This window comes from Camarhynchus parvulus, chromosome 11 (assembly GCF_901933205.1).
Source record: "Camarhynchus parvulus chromosome 11, STF_HiC, whole genome shotgun sequence".
In the NCBI taxonomy this organism is placed as follows: domain Eukaryota; kingdom Metazoa; phylum Chordata; class Aves; order Passeriformes; family Thraupidae; genus Camarhynchus; species Camarhynchus parvulus.
Window position 1 is genome coordinate 9,071,243 of NC_044581.1, and position 20,067 is coordinate 9,091,309.

The following is a 20,067-nucleotide window of genomic DNA, read 5'->3' on the forward strand; positions in this document are numbered from 1 at the left end:
TTTCTTTCTCCTCACAGCCGTTGATTAGATCAGTAACATCAAAACAGTAGTACATTTCTTTAAATAGGGACACTTTAGAAAGACCACCAACATGCTGTAAAATTTGCTGAAGCACAATGGATGTATAACTAATAGCAAAGTCAGGTCCTGCATTGTATTTTTACTTTTGCTTTGTATGCAAAAATACCCATCCTCCTAAACAACAGGAACTGCCATATGTGGCCATCTGCCATATGTGGTCAGATGTCTGTAAGAGTAAACATGAGGATGTGAGCTCATAGTCTGCATTAGCCTTCAGAATGTCAGTTAGAGGAGAACTTTCAACTAGTTCACCAACACCTGCGGAATAAAAGCCGAGCACAGAGCAACCAAGAACAGAAGAATTTCCAGAATGAGTCAAGCTGAGGGAAAGCAGTGGGAACTCAGCATGGAATATTGTGAGGTCAGTAGTCTGCGTAATACTGGCCTTGTCATTTATAATTGGCACCCCTGGGAACTGCATAGTCATCTGGACTGTTTGTACAAAAATGAAGAAAGTATCTCTTTCAGTCCTGCTGATCTTGAACCTGGCCGTCGCTGATGTCCTTGTACTGATCACTTTACCAATCTGGATTTACTCTTTTGTTGACTCGTGGGTTTTTGGAGTCATCTTCTGCAAAATGCTGGTTTTCATTATTTACTGCAGCATGTATGCCAGTATATTTCTGATTACAGCACTCAGCTTGGAGCGGCTACTGGCTGTGTTTTACCCTTTCACAATTCAAACATACAGAAGAAAAGAAAAAATTTCTTTGATTGTGTTCCTCATTTGGTTCCTGTCTGTTGCCTTTGGCATTTCTGTCATTCCATTTCAAGAGACAGAAGAAATGAACGGTCGACTTCTATGCACGTGTCGCAACTATTCTTCTAATAGACAGAAAGTGTCCTATCTTCTGCTGGAGACCCTTGCAGGTTTTGTAATCCCTTTCTTAATTATTTGCACTTGTTATGTGTGTGTTGCAAGAAGAATAAGCAGAATGACTTACCAATCCAAGCAGCGATCGGAACGTCTCATTGCCAGCGTTGTGGTGGCTTTCATTCTGTGCTGGTTCCCTCACCACATCTTTAACATCCTGGATGTCATTTCTGTTGAAATAGAGCTCTCTAATGAGAAGATGTCTTTGGCACTGGAAGAAATTGTAGACAAAGGAGCATACATCTCTGGAGCACTTGTATTCATCAGTAGCTGTATTAACCCTCTGCTTTATGCTTTTGCTGCACGAAGGTTTCAGAACCACCTGAGGTTTGCCAAGATGTCAAAGCTATTTGAACAGATCAGTCAGACTGTGGCAGAGGAAGACAAGAAAAGAAATCTGGTTGTAGCCAAACATGAAGATCCTTTGGTAGGCATAGAAAATCTCTAACAAGGAACTCAGTGAATAATCTGTGTCATTTCTTCAGCAGTCCTTTCTCCTCATTCTCTCAGTTTCATTTACTGAGCAGTCCAGGGAAAGCTGTAGAGACAGAAAAGCTTTTGGGGTTTTTTTTCTTGTGTGTTTTGTAAGAATTGGCATGAACAACCTTGCTCAGTTCATAAATTATTATTCACATCATGAAATGAGCACTATTTCACTGTTGCTGAGAACCTCAACAAGGTGGCTAAAAGCTAAAATTGTGAGGAATACAGCATTGTTACTTTCCATTAAAATTATTTCTGATTTCTAGAAAGTCTGTGTGCAGAAAACAGAAAATAACTGCATGTGGAAAAGGGAGACTTTGAAAGCTTGAAACTAATGAAACTAAGGTTTTTTTCAGAAAAAAAAAGTTGTTAAATGTTCAAAAATCCTTATACAATCTAAAGTTTTAAGTAGTTAAATTCTTTATATGGCTAAGAATGGTTTTAAAGGGTACTAATGACACAAAACTCTTGTGGGTTGATGGAAAATTCAAAGCTATTTTTTATTTATTACTATATTTAGGTTTGAAAGTAATAAGGGCTGTTTACACAGTCAAGCTCATTTATCTTGGGGTAATAGGTTTGAACAAGTAAAACATGGAGTATGAGAACTGTGTTGTATGGCAAACCTCACTGCAGACTGCATGCTGTATCTGAGGGCAAACACATTGTATACTTCTGTGGCAATTTGATGTATTAAATATATATACTTTGAGTATCCTCAAAAATTTGGATTCAAAGAAGTTAAGCTTCCAAGATGTCTATTAAATTGTGGAAGAATTGGATCAGGCTCAGGTGAGGAGGAAGGAGACATCCTTCCTATTAATTTTATGTGTAAGAAAATTATGGTAGTAGTACAAAGTGTCTCATATCAGAAGAACTTCACCTTGCAAATAAAAGAGTTATATTTTTCTTTTCTTATAGAATAGTGGACTTTGCCATAGAAAAGCAATAAAATTAGTGTTTTCAAGGGCTTTAGTTTTGTGAATGTGTGTAAACTCACTGTGAAAAATTGCATGGCATCAAGTGTTTGCTTTTGAACTTTTATTTATTTCAATTGTGCTTAACATTTTTTACACTTGCTTTGTAAATTTTTAAGTCAAACATTTGTAATAAGATCAAGATAACTACTGATTATGAAGCATATTGTAATTTCATATTCCTTGTTCTGGACAGTTGCTAAATAGCTACATTACTCATCTTTACAAAGAAATTACAAATACTAACCAGCCATTAATTTTTGAAATTTTGAATAATTTTGAATTTTGAAGTGAAGGATATTTGAGTTGTATTAATTTAGTTTGTAAACTGAAATAAACATGGGGAAGTAAAATCCTTAGCTACTGATGGAAGAATATTTCTCTAAACTTTGCATATGTATTTGTTATTCCTGCTTCTTATCAAAAAGTATTTTTTCTCCTGAATAGAAGTCCACAGCACAGAGGGTTTTCCTTCAACAGGACTCCTTCACTGAAATTAAAGAAAACTTTAGCAAGATCTTGTTTGCAACAAAAACTAAGCAACAGATGAAACACTTTAGACTTGACCCCAGCCTCTACGTACCACTATTTTTCACCTCTCTAATGGCTTTTAATTGCTATAGGGCATTCAATAGAGCAATGTGACACTGTCTCACAAAAAAAGCAGCAGTTTCAGTTATCTGCTCATAAAAAAGTGAAGCTGTATTTCCCAATATGTTCTTGAGATAGGAATCACTCACTATTCAACAACACAGAGCAGACCAGGAGATTTACCATCTGATGAGCACATGAGCACTGCAACTGAACTTCTAGGCCACAAAGAGTCAAGTATTTCTCAACTCAGAGTGTGAGAAAACACCCAGGCAAACTTTAGTACAAGCTGCGTGACCAATAATTTTTTTCTATCAGTCTGTGCCTGAATTTTCTGCCTCCATATTAATTTTTCACATTTTCTCCATTGCTTTTTACTTACAGTACTGAAGTCCTTGTACATCAGGAGGTCCACCGAGGAGCTAGAGCTGTCCCGCTTAATTTCTCATTAATAGCCTTGGTTCTATGTCCAGTAGACAGTCATTTCTAAGAACTGTGTTTCTTTTGAAGCCTGTTTGAGAAGTATTAGAACATGCTAAAACAGCAACATTAACTAATTTCATTTTTATGTAGAGTAAATAGAGTTAATTTTTGCAGTTGGTATGCACAGTTAAAATCCTCACCGATTTAATATTTGTGTCAGCACAACTGTCATGTAACTGGGACCATAAGAGTCTACCTAAAAGTACAAGCAGATGACTTGGTTGTCTGCTGCTTCCTTGAGCAGGTACACATCAGGCCTAGCAATGCAGCCAGATTTTGCACTTCATCAGTGCTAACATGCTCTCATCTCTATCTGTTGCTCAAGCTAGATCAAAATAGTGACCGCCTAGTAACTTGAGACACACTCAGATTCTCCTGGGAAAATAGAGGCTTCATGTCATTTGAGTTCCTCTTTTTTTCTTTCTTTTTTTCTTCCTAACCCTTCTACCCTTGTTTATGAGGTCTTCTATGTGTTTTCAGTGTCCAGCTATTTCTCATGACACAGCAAGGCAGAAGGCTGAGCTAAGAGAGAGCCACTTCAGTCACCTGAGTGAAATCACCTCAGACTACACTGAAGTGCAGGGAACATCATGTGGAGTCAGTGCAACACTGCTTAGAACACTGAGTACTAGCAGGTGACCAGATACTTTGAATTTCTCACATTTGTAAAAATTAATCATCTTCTAACAATTATCTCTTAACATTTCAGTATTTCCCAGCCTGAAACTTGTTGTCAGCATTCCGAGGGTTTGCATCAGGATTTTTTTCACATTTACTGTAGTAGGATCATGCTGCTAAAGTGAATTCATGTTGTATTAAATGGATTGAAGGAAAGCCTGAGGAATTTTTAGCTCATACAGCCAATATACAAGAAGGATAGAAAAGGACATAAAGAAAAAGCATCAGCTTACACTATTTGTTGCCTGTTGGCATCAAAATGTTTCTGTAAGCATCAAGGTAAAAGAGTTATACCTGAATTAAAACAATGAAGCTTTGTGAATATTTACAGACAACTCACAATTTAAGGAGTAGCACAAGGGAAATCAGAGATCCTTATTTGCAAGAAGAAACAGGGCTGTTGCATTATATTAGAGAGAAAAAAAATGTTTAAACCTCCAGAACAGTTTCTAGGAAGAAGTAGAGCAAAAGACACATTTTAAAGACAGTTAAGGCTGCAGTTATGGGACTCTTAGGATTACAATTATCAGGACTAAATGAAGTATTTGCCTGCAGTGCCTGGGTGAAAGGAATAAAAAGCTAACAGATGGCACAGAAACAACATAGGAATCCAATTTCTTTCACATTCAAGCAAGAGTCTGATAAAGCATAAATATTTCAGAAGATGCAGAAGTAGCAAATATTAACAGTGGTGAAGGTTTTCTCTACAGGTTAGTGTACAGCTCTTGTATTATTCTCTTTTCTGCATATATTGGGAAAAGGGGAGGCAAAGGAAAAGCTATAGCAAAAAAGCTATAGGCTTTTTTGAGTGGAAAAACTTGAGAAATAAGTTAGTCAAGATTATTAAGAATTATATAGACTTAAAATGAAACTGAGAAGTTCAGCCATGAAAACAGTATAGAAAGAGAGCAGACAGGGAAGTGAAAACTATTCAGTTGCAAGACAGTTTCAGATTTTTGTGAATGCTTTCTTGTCAGAGCAGTTAATCACTGAAACAGCTTCTTATTAGAAAACTTCTCAGTGTGATCCACACTGGTGCTCAGTAGGTTTAAGAAAAAAATCCAATAAACCAGAGTTTAGAGAGACATAAGCCTGTACTCTGAGAGGGTTAGTAGCCTATGCTGGTCCTGTTAGCATTAAGAGCTGGCTGTGACCAGGGCTGGGATGAGGGACACCAGGATTTCAGAAACTTTACAACACTGTTTACAGTCCTCAGAAAGTTCTTGCTCTGTTAGGTGTGGAGATAAGACAGTTGTATACTATTGAATTTCTTTGTGTCTTCTTTCCTGTTAAATCAAATATGCTAAAAATCGTGTGGACAGTTCTTAGTAAGATTCAACATTTTAAAATAGATTGAAGTTGAAGATGTGTTCAGATTAGAGGAAAATTCTTTTTATGGATTGTGTCAAGTCACTGATTTAAATGATGGAATTATTGAAAAAGATGCCATGAAGCCTTCAAATACAGATTAAAGAATCACAGCTCTTAAATTAGGAATCCCAATTATACATCTGCTAAACAGCAAAATCCACTTATTATTTATCTACTAGAAGTCAGCTATTAGAACTATATCTTGATTGCAAAATTAATGGTCAGTCTTCAATTTTGGCTGTACCTGTGTGGGTACCAATAGTGTGTGCAGGTAAGTGCATCACTATTTCCATGGGCTATTAACTAGAAAACAGTGTGAAATGCACTGAGACACCTACAAACAATGTATTGTGATTAACGTGAAGGGTATGTCCAGATGGTTGTAAATTGGAGGATTAGAAATTTAGCCTGCTCTTACTAGATCTTAAACTCAAAAATCAGAGCTCCCATTTTTGCATAGCAGACCTGTTAATGGTATAGCACATTGCACAAAAAATTAATGGCTAAATATTTCATTTTCATAGAACTGTGAATTTGAAGCAGTATTTATGACCTGTCATTGGTAGTGTCACCATAAGAGCCACAATAGGAAAATAGCTGTGTGAAGATCACTTCTAGTCATTGTATCTCTGATGCTATGGGAATATATTACAGTGTAAACAATCTGAAAACTGGTTGCAGATTCAATACCTTTACTATATAATTTCAAAAGTCACTGTAATATTAATATTTACTGTATAATTCCTGGTGAACTTGGTGATTAGTACCAGAAACTTAGAAGTCATGGACACTTTTTTAAACATTGCAACTATGAATGCCTGTTAGATTTAAAAATACAGCCACAGACCTTCAGCTATGTAGTTAAATCTGAAGGAAACATTTAGCATCACAGGTTTTTTACATGCCTTGTTCTCTCCTGCCACCATGTGGCTTTTCCATTTTAAAAAGTTAGGCTTAAGTTTAATACTCTGGAAATCACTGAAACAAGCAATGAAATACTTTGTTCATTGTTTCAGTTGTGAACCATATTTAAGGTTCAAGTCATTGAGACAGAAATGTTCACCAAAATCCACAATAATATATTAAGCATTCATTTCAGAGTGATCTAGTTCATCTCTTTCTTGCTCTTCAGGAGCCTGAGCCCACATTGTTTCAAATATTGCACAAATTAGGCAATCTGAGAATGTCTGACAGAATGTAGTTGCCTCATACCAGTCTGTGAAAAGTCTGTGCTGGAAACAGCTTCTCCCTGCCAAACCATCAATAAGCATGTTGAGCTGGACCTTGACTTGAATTTGAGTAGCTCACATCTCCTGCCAGGTGACATTACTGATTTCTAGGCTTTTGGTAGTTTTGAGATGCTCTCAAAAAGTTTCAGAAAAACTTGACTTCCTTATGGCTAAATTAGAAATGGTTCTTGCAGATGATAAATATCTTGAAGATATCCATGATAAGAAAATTGTGAAAGCTTTGCCTTTAAGAAAATAAGAGAACTGTTGGGAGTAAAGCAGAAAACAGAATCCATAGATTTTGTTTCAAATACCCTTTTTCTCTATTGCGATGTTCAATTTCTGTATGTAGTGGTTTTGGTGTCTTTGAACAAGGCTTGGCTTAATCCTCTTATGTTTGTCATGTTGAATAGCATTACACTAATTGATTAATCCTTCTTTTAAAATGATCAGAAGAAGCTTATTTTGCTGAAGAACTTCTCCTAGCACTTCTAGGAAGAAGACATCATGAATTAAAGGTTTCTACCTAATAACCATTTCCCTAAACATCCATTCTACCCCAAGATTTGCATTGTATGCTACACTATAACCTAACTGTTCTTTGACAGCTAAAGTAAAATGAAAATCAGAACCAGCCAGTGATGAGCAAGCAGGACCACAGTGGTCAGTCAGGGTCATGTCAGGAGCTCAGACCATAGGTCAGGACCTGTATCAACAAGATACATGGCCAAGCACAGGCATGGCCAGGGCAGAACTCAAACAGGCACTCCAACAAGGCAGGTCAACTAGGGGGTGAACTTCCAGGCCTGAATTTATATGGATTTCCAGGCCTAGAGGCAGGGCCTGTGGAGTGAAGGGTCATTAAGAGTAATTAGTGCATCTAGGGACCTGATACATTTCCAGCAGCAGTGGAAACACAAAGAACAAGAACAGGAAAATGCAAATTATTCAAGGAATAGTGCCCATAAGTTTTTATGTAATGGCTTAAGTTAGGCAACTTTGTAAAAAGTGGAGGAGCTTCCTAGAAAAAATGATGTTGTTATTACACTTTAACGTTTCAAGGTTGCTATTTTTTCACTTATACTCACATTCCTTTAATATTACAAATGAAGAATTATAATATAAAAACTTCAGAATATTTTTCCTACATGTCACCCTTTTTCTTCCTTTGATTCTTCAAATCTCATCACAGTTTTTCTGTGTTTGATACACAGAAAGATACTTTGCTCTCTCCAAGATACAGGAAATTACATCTCTTAACCACTGGAAATGCACAGAAATTCTCTGAGCGCAAGAACTAGGAAAGCATACGTTGTTCTGATCACAAAGATGTTATCACACTGAGAATTTCACCTGCTGTGGGTCATTGAACTTTGGCTTGAGTTAACCAGACAATTAAATAGCCCAGTGTAACTGTTGGGCTGGCCATGTGATAGGATCTTTCATCTCATTTCATAATACCATTGGTTGAATAAAGTTAAATATTTAGCATCCTGAGCACAAGAGCAAGAAAAGAAAAATTCTTGGCATGTGTTTGAAAACATAGCTATGCATTTCCCAAGCACCAAATTCATATTGCATTGGTTATAGAGCATTTGTTTCCTTGTTGCTATATAATTTAACTCAGGTAAATAGTTTTAGGCACACTGATAATTTCACAGAGGGGTAGTGGTGTAATTTAATCTTTTAAATTACTGGTGTTATCCACATGTGCTAAAGTGTACCAAAAGCAATGAAGCTGTTTAAGAACCCAGGGAATATTTTGCTGTGTTTTTTCCCCGTGGGTGAGGGAGCTGTGGGAGGTGAGCAGGTCTCTGCTCTAGGCTGACCTATGGCAGTGTAGTCTATCCTACACTTTCCTCACACTCACATTCCTCCTTACAGCAAAGGACATAACACCCCTTTTTGTGCTTCAGCTGCCCTTAGAGTTGCTGTGTTCCCCAATATATGTGGCAGCCTGGGAACACCATTCTGAAGGAGCTGGGGCCCTGCTTTAGGAGCTGGTGGTCCTGGTGGCTGCAGCCAGGCCAGCCCCAGGGCAGTCCCTTGGCAGGGGAGCTCACTGAGCTCTCCTCAGCTGCCAGAGTAGCACAGCACTGAACAGAAACCCCTCCAAATCCCACCTTGCCACTGCTGTCTGTGTGCCAGGGAAATCCCTTCTCATTTCTCACGCGTATAGGCAAAAATAAACACACAGTGTGGCATTGCTAAACTTGGGAAGTGAAGTTTCCTGCTTTCAGTGTAAGTGTAAACATTTCACCTTGGCTGCTTGAGGCAAAGCCACTTCCTTTTCTTTCTGCTGGTTCCCCTTTCCACAAAGTAGCTCACCATCATTCCTGTTTAAGGAGAAGGATGATGTATCTCTGATCACTGGTAAAGGCTGTAGCTGTGGTGTAGAAATGTGCCTTAGATCAGTACTTTGCTGTAAAGTGAACACACAAGCAAAAAAGAGCCCACAGGAAATCCAATTTCATTTCTCTGATCAGAAGACAAAGATAAGCATCTTGAGCTAGCAACTTCCTATATTTTGTTTAATATTATAGTGCCTTCAGTTCTTCAAAGAGCAGTATTAAATAAACAGTAATAACTAAAATATCCAATGCTAGAAAAAAATGAAGGATTTATCTCCTTTTCTATAACATCATGAACTAATTTGAAACGGTTAATTATCTTTGAAATCTGTTGTTTAAACTCCAACTCTGGGTGTGTAATTAATGATAACATGACAGCACATAAGTAATACAGCATTAATTTCTTTTAATTTTATTATATAAGGGAGAAGGCTGTTAATCAGTACAAAAGGAAGTTAAGGAAATGAAAAATTGCTTTTTTGCAGTGATTAACAAAATTGGTAGGTCTCCATTCAGTCCAGAAGAAATTAGGGGGAGCCTTAGTAAGAAAGGCAGTAAAAGACAAGAAATATTTCTCCACTGAATTTAAAACTGGCCTATGGAAACCAAAGCTGCAGGTGTTTGTGGAAATAAGTGGTGTTGCAGGAATTTTAAAACTCTGTAACTTTATGAGCAATTATCCAAACCGAGGCAATGATACCAAGTAACCCAATCTGCTGCCTCAGGACATGAGCAGGGGTCAGGAGGGCACTCCCTTTAATGCCCCTACATTACCTGCATCTCAAAAGAAGAGTTTTGTTTGTGGTTTTTTTCTGAGTAGAATTCACATTCATAGCAACTTCAGATGGTTGTTGATACTGGGTAAGGAGGGCAGTTTTGTATTTAATATAAAACATTCCTGTAGAAATTTCATTATGCCTCAAAAGGAAAGCCAGAGGGAAGAATGGGTTGGAGGGGATGCCTTGATGACCTGACTGCCATCAAAGCCCCCTGCACAGCTCAGAGAGGCTGTGCTGTTATTGTTCCTGGTTTACAGTCAGGAAAACAGAAGGTGAAGGGAGGTTCCCAAGGCTACACAGTAAATCCATTGTAAGAGTGAGATAAGTGTAATATATTACCATAGTTAAATATAAGTCTAACAAAATTATCATCACACGGCACAGGTGGGCAAAACACTTCAAAAATTTTATTATCAAAACACTTAGATTTTTTTATCAAATTGATATAAATTCTATAGGAATTTACACTACTTAGGTAGGTACCTCAATAGAGCTCTTAAGGAAGGTAGACTTCTTAAACTAGTATGAAATTTACCTTAGCAGGGTTTTCCAAGTAGCCTCCTGAATTGAGAATAAGGCAGAAATAGTATCAGAGAAAGTTACATTAAAATAATACATTAAGGTTTAAAAATTAACATTTCCTCAGGGTACAGTTGGAATGACTGAAGTCATTCCACACCACTGAGAAATGAAAATTTGAAAATGCAGATTGTCATCTATTTGCATAATATAAGGTTTTGAGTCTAAAAATAAAGCCCAACAAGCATAATGAGATTTGCAATAAAACCTAGAAGTGTGTAAATCTAATACTACCTTCCTCTTGTGTCAAACTTTCAGTACTATAATAAAAAAGCAGTGCTGTGGAGCAGAATAGCACAGGAGAGGTTGGCAGTGGAAAATATTCCTAATTCAGCTTTAGTAAACTGCTGGGCAGACGATTTGGTTAACATGAATAAGAACCATAAGGATGGGAAGATACAAGAGCAGTAATGGCACCTCCTCTTTGTACATAAGGGATGGCAGTGGCACAGTTCCCTCCACATAACTTCATGTATTTAACTAAGCTGCTTAAGTTACAAAACTGGCCGACTTCAGCTGAAGGCTGATTGTTGCCATGAAGCACTTCCCTCTTCCCTCTGCCCTTCTCCTGTACCTCACTCTGCTCTTGGCTCTGTGATCCCCCTGCTGACCTCCAGCCACCTCTGGAGCTCATCTGGCTGCAGGTTGTTCAACCTGATGAAACAACAGGAGTTACCTTTGCCCACGTTCCAAAGTGTACATTTTTTGCCAAGTTAGTGAATTTTGTTGTCTGACCTTGGAATGAATCTGATAAACTTCAGAGGCAACACAGGAAAGATGTGTGAGAAAAGAAATAGGAGCTGGAAAGGTGGGGACAGGACTCAGTGCCCTCCCTCCAAGAACTGTTGATTTGGCTCAGCCACTTGTTGCTCTCTGGACTCCCTATTTAACCTGTAGAGAGAAGTAAGTACTTCCTGAAGCAATTTAGGGGAAGCTCTTATTTGACTATCAACTATACTTAAAAATAAGGAGGATACTTTCACAATTTGTTTTCTTAAACTAAAAGTTTAGCTTATCATGGTATAAATACCCTGCCTTCATCTTCCTTATTGTAAATCCAACCTTCACAGCAAACTGGCAAATATTCTATGGCTTTCAAAGACCTTTTTTTCATTGTTAATATTTTCTGTGTGGCATCTCTCTCTCTCAATATTCCTTTTATTTACATTTCCAGGTGTGGGGCCTTTTAATTATTTTTTAACTTATTCACTGAATGTTTAATTTGATGCTTTCTTTCAGTGAATGACTTTGTTTACAATTCTTCTCATTCCATCATTTGTATTAACAATATAACTTTTGTTCTCACTCTTAGTATTCTTCTAGCTACAGAATTGTGTTTGCATTCTTCGGTAGTTGCTTTGGCTATGTCTGCTTGAATTTTCTTCTGTGAATGCTGTTTGCTATTGGACAACATAATTCTCTTTACAATTGCTTGCCTTCTGTATAACATTTTATTTGGGGTATTTTTCCAATTATATATATTTTTCTATTTCAGGGGTTTTTTTTCCCAGAAAACAAAACAAAAAAACCAACCACAGGTGGTTGCAAAGGAGCAAGACTTCACTAGCAAATAGGAAAAAATCCTCAGGAAAAGTAAGAGACAACACTTTTTGTCACATCAAACTTGTTCACTCATTTGTTTAACCCCTGTCAAATAGGCTGAATCAGAGATTTGACTTTTCCTGGTGTTATGGATCTAGCCAAATATTTGTTTCAGAAGATGTTTCTACCACCCAAGGGACTTTACTCTTTCCAGTTCTGTAGCATCTGTAGCTGCACAAACAGGAGACCCCCCTCAAACAAGCAATGTCCTCCTGTCCACAGGTCACACAGGTGCCTTGGAACAGATGTGTGGGAAAAGTGCTGGGACCAGAGGCTGGAGGGAGCGTGGGGCTGTGCCTGGGAGGTGGAAGAAAAGGGGAGCTGTGGCACTGCCCAGCAGAGCTATGGAGGGCTGGCTCTATGAGAATGTGAATTTGGAAACAGTTGTGGAAATCTCATTTTAGTGCATGAAATTTGATAGGTCTGAAGATTACTTACAGATTTTTCTGTACCCAAATTGCCTATCAGATAAGCATTTTTTCTGATTTTACAGACAGAAAATGTAGTAGATTAAGTAAACTCTGTACAATTTTTTGGAAACACAGGAGGTAATTTGGAAAAAGAGTCAAGATTTTCTGATTTCATGGCAGTTCTTTCCACATTAGATTGTCTTAGATGTTTTTGGTGTACTGTTCTTTTCCTTTTTGTATCTCTCTCCTGACAGTTGTAACATTCATATTACATTAACATTCATGTTGAGCTTGAAACTTTTTTCTCCTACATTCACCCTCTTATTTCCCTTTTCCCTTGTTTCCTTAGCCACATTTTTCAGTCATTCAAGTCCCTTCTTTGAGAGGTTTTACAGCACTTTTGTCATATTGGTATATAAGAAAATATGGTGTATTGAAAGAAAAGTGGGTCTGAGGTACTATAGCAGTGAGGCCTTAGCACAAGTCCTGCTAGTCCTGTGTCTTGCAAAATCATCCCATGAATTTTCCTTCTGTCATGACCTGAACTTGTAAATGAGAACAACCTCATGTGACCTTTGACAACAGAGGCCACACCATGAGAGATCTGATTAGTCTGTTCAGTATTTTGTATGTCTATTTTCTCAACTTGTCTTCATAAATGCATGACATCATGCACAAATTGAATAGTCTTTCTAAACACATAATGAATTTATTTTGTGGTTGTCTGTGAATGGTCCTTTAACATTGTGAGAGCTACTACTGCAATAATGAAGTTTGTTATTTGTACACTGTCTCTTAACCCTTGCTGGGTAGAGCAGGAATGTCAAAGATTCACTGGTGCTAGGAACAGCCCTTTTCCTTTGTGTGTACATGTGTGTCTATGCACAGGAAATACACTACAAATCAGGGAAAAACTGAGTTTCTGCTTATAAACTTCAGGGATTCATTATTTTCTTTCTTGCATAATATAATATAGAATCAGATCAGTTTATTGTGGTGAAGCTGATTTGATCTGATGGAGCTCAGTCTATTACATTTCCTTTCCTTTTTTTACAAATGACTGAATTTTCCCCTTGGGATATGGAGTAAGGATTGAAGTAAAAGAGCAAGCTTTAGTCCTTCAAGTCCTTTGACAAAGTAAGGCAGATAAATGTAAATTTTACTATATCCTACTAACAGCTTTAAGGAAAAAACATCTTTGCTTCTAAATACAGTTAAAATCAGTTTGTGTCTAAAAAAATTTTAAAAGGTGAATTGAGTGCTACCTGAGTATAAATGTTGATTAGGCAGCTTTGCTCCTGGCACATGGAAATTACTTAATACAAGTACAGTATGAAACAGAAGAGACAGCAATAGTCAGCTTTCTGTCCCATCATCTTCAAACAATGCATTGAGATTTATTTCAGCCATATTGCAATAGCTGCAGCAGCTAATTTAGTGGAAGAAATAATAAACAATAAAGAGAAATGAGTCCAGTTATATGCATACTTAGTAGACTTCCTGAAGCTGGAAGTAAACAGTGTTTATGGTATCAAAATTCCCTGCATGCAACCTTCCTCTCCACTGCAACTGGCAGTTTACTGTAAACATCAGAGTATAAACATGTCTTGAGGTTGGTAAGTTGAATACTAATTAATTTGAGCAGGGTTTTCTAGATTTAAGGGATAGTGTGGAAGACAGGTTTGGGCATAAATAAACAGGCAGCAAAAACTGGCATCTAGCTGGGAGTATTGGATGACAGGTGAAAATTACTGTGGAGGACCAACCTCATTGAGGCCTGTAAATGTAAGGATTAGATGGGGGCAAAAATGAAAGATGAGAGTCCGGATATTTAATAATTTTGTTTCTCAGATCTTAGATGATGAACTTTCCTAGCACTTCCCACCTTGTGAGGCTATCCTGGGCTAACAGCCTGGGATACCAAGAAATGTGAACAAAACAATGACTATAGAAATATTCATTAACTTAGTACAAATAAGACTTCTGAAATTATTTCATGATCCTGGATTTATGAGATATTATTTCAGAACATTATTCAATGATCTAAAATCGTGAAGCTTTTTTCACCTAAAAGCAATTCTGCATTTTGGAAAAAAAAAATCAAAACAAAAAAAGAAGAAAATGGGTTTAAGAAACTCAAAAAAATGTTTTTTTTTTTTAGGTTTTCTAAGTATCTTTAGTAGAAGTGTAAAATCTTGCAAATTTGGCTTCCTAGTTTCAGAGTATCCCTTTAGTCCATTGTTTTGATCTGCTGGAAACGTGCCTCACAGTAATAGGAAACCTTAATCTTTCTGTTAGTGGGCTGCAGGCTTTGCTGTGAATGTGACTGGGCATACCAAACATATTTGCATGCTGACAGGTGGGGCAGCTGTGCTCCCCTCGGGGCAGGGCTGGTGGATCTCGGCTGTAGTGAAAACATGCCCGGTGCACTGAGTAATTAATTACTGGTGGGAAGAGCTTCAACAGTAGTTTTAGGATGCAAATATTGAGAATCAGCTGAAAAATTTTTTCTCAGAATCCTAACCAGGCTGAAAAAAATGGTTGGAGCTTTTTGGAGTTTAGTTTTAGGTAGTCAGAGGAATTATTAAGTAGATACTTCAAATACAGCTTTTGTTCTTTGCTGTGATGATCACTAGTTTTTACATGTGAGCTAACACATATGCTGCTGAATCTCCTTAATATTTAGTGGAAAAAATCTGGTACTAAAAGTTAAAAAAAAATTATTAATATCAATCTATCATCACAAAATAGTTAGATATGGGTTTGTAAATTTCTGAGCCCCAAATTTCTGTGTAAGCTTGAAGTCCTTTACATTTTCAAGCTAACAGAATATTAGAGGACCAAGTTTATGTATTTAAACATAAACAGTGGCAACAATTAGAAAGCCATTATAATTAATTTTATAATTATAAACTACGGAAACATTTTTAAATCCTTTGTAATTAATTTTATAATTAATTTTTTCATTATTAATATATATTCAGTCTTTCATATGCTGGACATTTTTTATTATATTAATAGCTCGCACTGCTGCTGCCAAAGGACTGCTGTTTGAGGAATGAAGATTTTATCAGCCTAATCAGGAATCTCTCAGTAATTTGAACTTTTATTCCAATTATTGGTTTCTAATAAAGATTTTTCATTCTTAGAACTTCTCTGTTAAACTGGAGATGGCTAAAGAAAGGCCCAACAGTTTTCTCAGTGTTCTAGGCAAGATAATTTCGGAGCATTTCTCTGAGTGCAAGGTGTGAGCCGTTACACCTTGGGTGGCTCCTTGGGGAACCACTAGAGGCTGCTCAATAAACAATAAACACAGCCCCACCTTCACCTCTTGAGGAGGGTGGATGGGATTATGTGTACGGCTGAAGGAAAACATTCACAGAGCACTTGCCTAAAAGACAGCATTTTCTTCCTGGATGGGATAGTGGGGAGACACAAGAGTAGAAATTAATTACATATAATTTTCTGATTTCTGGTTCATTTTATTTGCCGGTTGAAATTGTTAGTGCTTGAAGACATGATCTTGCTGACAGATGCTATTTCTATTACACAGAACCCATTCTGTTTGATGAAACTGAGTGGAAAAAAAAGAAAATTTGCACACAGGAACAAGTTAGAACTCCAGCAAAAATATAAAAGGATTTCATCCTTGTCCACTCTAAGGAATAACTGCTGGGGAAAAAAGGTGTGTGTGTATACACTTCCATAATTTACATTTTAAATATGTATATATATACCAATAAATACATATTCATGTTGTTGAGGAAAGATTTTGTAACAAACCTGTTCTCTTGTTTCCATCATCTGCCTGAGTTTCTTGTTTAGTTCCTACGAGAACAAGAAACTTTCTGCTGACTGGAGCTGCTGTCTTTTCAATAGCTTTACAAATGCTTCCTTGTGATCTTTGGTAAAGTCACACGGGAATTTCTGTAAGTATTGTTCTAAACCCTGAACCCCTAAACTTCAAACATCATCTAGGATCTGCCCAGACAAGAACAAAAACTACACAGATGACATGAGTTCTGATAATCAGAAATCACCACATTACAGAAACGAATTGCATGTACTGGAATTCTAGAGACAGATTCAAAGGAACAAGAGGTCAGAAAGTATCACAGGCAAATGTGGGCTCTAAAATGACCTCCCAAAATGGAGCTCACAGTCCAGGCACTTTCATCAGTAAATTTAGTGCTGTGGAGCTGAAGGATCAGTAGTCAGAAGGTTACTTGTAGCTCGGTGCTGATTCATCTGGGGTGTTAAATGTTGCATTCGTTAAGCAAGAACAATTGAGAAAGAAGCTGTTTCTCAGAGATTAAAAGGGTGATGGGGAAGAGTCGATGGCCTGAGGCTGCTTTTGTTCTTAAAAGGTGGGGATGGGGAGGAAAAATGCAGCATGGTATTTATTCATGAGCAAAGCTGGTTAACAAATGGGGACAGGGTGTTTATAAAATGACTATTCCAGCCATCAGATTGGAGTCTTTTCTTGAAAACCTGAACCACTTCGTAGCTGACTAAGGTTATACTTTAAAAAGGAACTGTTTAAAGGGCGCATACTGCTGTAGATGCATGTGCAGAACTATCTGAAAGGAGCACTCAAAATCCATATGGTTGTGCATCTGATACATTGAAAAGATCTGCCCTTCACACCCTTAGGTTTTTGTGATATTCTGGGAAACAAACACTGACATTCTGTTCAAGATCAACTTCTGTCTCAGGCACTGCACGGATGGTATAAAAAGTTTAAGGACAATGCTGAACAGTTCTTTTTTCCTCAGCTTTTTCCTTCTTCTGTGCTGTAGCTGTCTCTCAAAAATTTGAAAATGTAACATTCCAATGACCCAGAGGCCGAAGTAGTTGCTGTGAGTATTTCAAAATACTGCTAAGTAGCCATGGGTGCATGACCCGTTAACTGATGAAGAATTTGGTGCTTACTGTCACTTTATTGCTTTGTCTCCTTCTGTACCTGCATCTGCAGTACATTATTGTTCTGTCTTTAGATCAATATGGTCTGTACTAAACTGACTAAAATGAGTGCCACAGCACTTCAGCCAAGGAATTTCCTTAAGGAAGTCTGTGATTTCATTATTGTCACACTAAAGTATTTGTCTGAAGGAACCTGTAAGGGCATGATATCTTGGTGATTCCTCCTCACAGCAGTACTTGTGAAAGCAGCTTAGAGTTAAAATGGCATTTTTGGCCCCATCCAATTGTCAAAAAGAAAAAAGTTGTGAAACTGTGACTTAGTTTAGCTAAAGAATAGTTGAGAGTCAAGGCTTCTAAAAATTCCCCCAAAAATTTACTTGCCAAAACAAGTCCTAAACCCCTGGTTAAAAACACAAAATCAGCTTTTTACATTGTGTTAGTAATGAAAGGGAGGCTTTGGCCCGTCTTATGGTTTGCTAAAAGGAGCCTCTTTTTTCTGCCTCCTGACTGTGGCCCCTCTGTTTACGTGGGCTCTGGCAGTAACAGAACTCAGTCAGTCTGGTTGGTGATCAAAAGGGGTTTTTACCGGTGAATTAACGAGTGGTTTTGGCTCAGCCAGAGTCTGACCACAACTACAGCAGGTACAGAGATGGGATACATGAGGCTGGGAAAAAGAAGTGTGGGGAAACAACAAGGGCTTCCCTCTTCTGGCAATGCCAAGCTGTTAAACCAGCATAGCTGCAGTATTTGACTTCAAAAGTTGTGTTCGGGAGCTTTACTTGAAAAGGCATGTGTCAAATTTCAGATTTTTCTGAACAGAGTTCTGAACTTAAAAGTTCAGAATTCAACTCAAGTTTGGAGGTGGTCATGTGAGCCTGTTGTCTGTTAACAATTCAAACCAATAAAGTTTTAGTCTTAGGTATTATCTCAATATGAAAGTTTTAGGAATTTCCCTTGGTTCTACAATGCAATGAAACAAAACACAAAGAGACTTAAACACCCTCAAACAGTTTTGCAGTCATCTTACCCATGAAGAGGAAAAGTGATAGAGCAGTGCATCAGCTCATCATAAATTTAGCAATTTCATAAGTGCTAGTCCAGCATTCTCTCTGCAATGCTGCTGAGACTATTGAATGTTGTCACACATGAGTGTTGTTCTACACCAGTCTGGAAATGTTTTCCTTGCTCTGAGGCTGAATAGGTCTTTGCCAGGCCAGCTATTCAAACATAATTCTGTTTTAGCTAGCTACAAGTCACACAAAATATGAAAAATTGTTAGCTTTAGGCCACATGAGAGCTGAATTGTGTTTTCCTTCTGGATCATAGCTTGACTACATGATCTGCATAATAGAAAATGTTCAAGCTCTAATGTTCATCCTCAATGGAGGATGCTCTATTACTCAGCTGTGAGGGTTAAAAGTAGAGATGTAAGCTACACTGAACAAATAAATGGACATTTACCATTTAACATACAGGATGTAGATCCTGCTACTGCTGAATGTTCTTATGGACTGTAAATCTTCCTCTATTTTTGTCTTTTTTGAGCTGTAGTTCATGTAAAATACTCAGATTTTTTTTCTTTTCTAACAAATCTAAATATTCTTTCGTTCCACCTGCCACACTGAGACAAATGTACAGTGGTGCAGGAGCATGTTTGTCCTCTTGCCTTGGGTTTATTGTGCAGTCACTGCCCAAGAACATTTTCAATGGTGACCTAGTTCTGGGTGGGCTATAAAGAAAAACGCCCATTTAAAAAGGGAAAGGGAAAGGGGAAGAATATCCAAGGGCTCTTTGAGGCTTTTGTCTATCACCTCTATATTATGAAAGTCTTGTATTAGATTCCCACATGTCATTATTATATGTATATAAACATACATATTTTATACTTAAAATTGGATGAGTTTATTATCCTGTGGTTTTCTTTGTAGTGCAAAATAGGTGTGAGACTTATTACTGTTTGAACATGCCTACTGTAAGTTTCAGATACATCTACTTGTTTTGATATTGCTCTCCAGGGTAAAAAATTCAAATTGGACCAGAGAACATACAAATCTGGAGGGAAAGGGAAAAGTCTAATCATTGGGTAAAATTTGACTGTCAAGTCTTCCCAGGACATTAAACAGAATTATGAGAATTAAGTTGAAGGAAGCAAAGAGAAAGAGGAGGCAGAAGATGTTGCACAACTCTGAGCAGAGATTTCTTTTATAGTACTTTGTAAAACAAACAAAAACTAGAATCTCTTCACATGATGTTCTTCATATAAGATTGACTTTGCAAGTCTGAATAGTGTTAGATCAGCTCAGTAGTCCAATCATCAAAATAGTCAAGGTACAGCTTAATGTTACTTCTACTATTTCTTGAACAACATACAAATTAGGATTATTTTTTGAATGAGTGCAGAGGAGAAAATTCAGTATGAGATGTTGATTCAGTTGCTAACACCATTAGATGTGAAGGTAAGGCAGTAACTGCAGAGCGCTGCTCTGGGACACTTTCTCACTCCCTTCTCCTAAAGCATCTCATGGAAGAGGTTCATAGTCATACAGCTGAACAGAAAGGCAGCTCTGTGGAGCATAGCTGACTGCATACCTAAGTAGTGTGTGGCCTTACAGAGACTAAATGATGCTTAGGGTCCATTAATGTAATTCTACCCTTT

At 37.5% G+C, this 20,067-nt stretch overlaps 1 protein-coding gene across 1 annotated transcript; it reads left to right on the plus strand.

Moving 5' to 3' along the window:
* The first annotated feature begins 348 nt into the window (after nt 1–348).
* On the plus strand, nt 349–2,571 carry LOC115907940 (leukotriene B4 receptor 1-like). The gene has a single exon (XM_030956179.1). It carries the CDS (start codon nt 528–530, stop codon nt 1,401–1,403), a length of 876 nt encoding a protein of 291 aa, XP_030812039.1. The 5' UTR covers nt 349–527; the 3' UTR covers nt 1,404–2,571.
* Nucleotides 2,572–20,067: the final 17,496 nt, after the last annotated feature.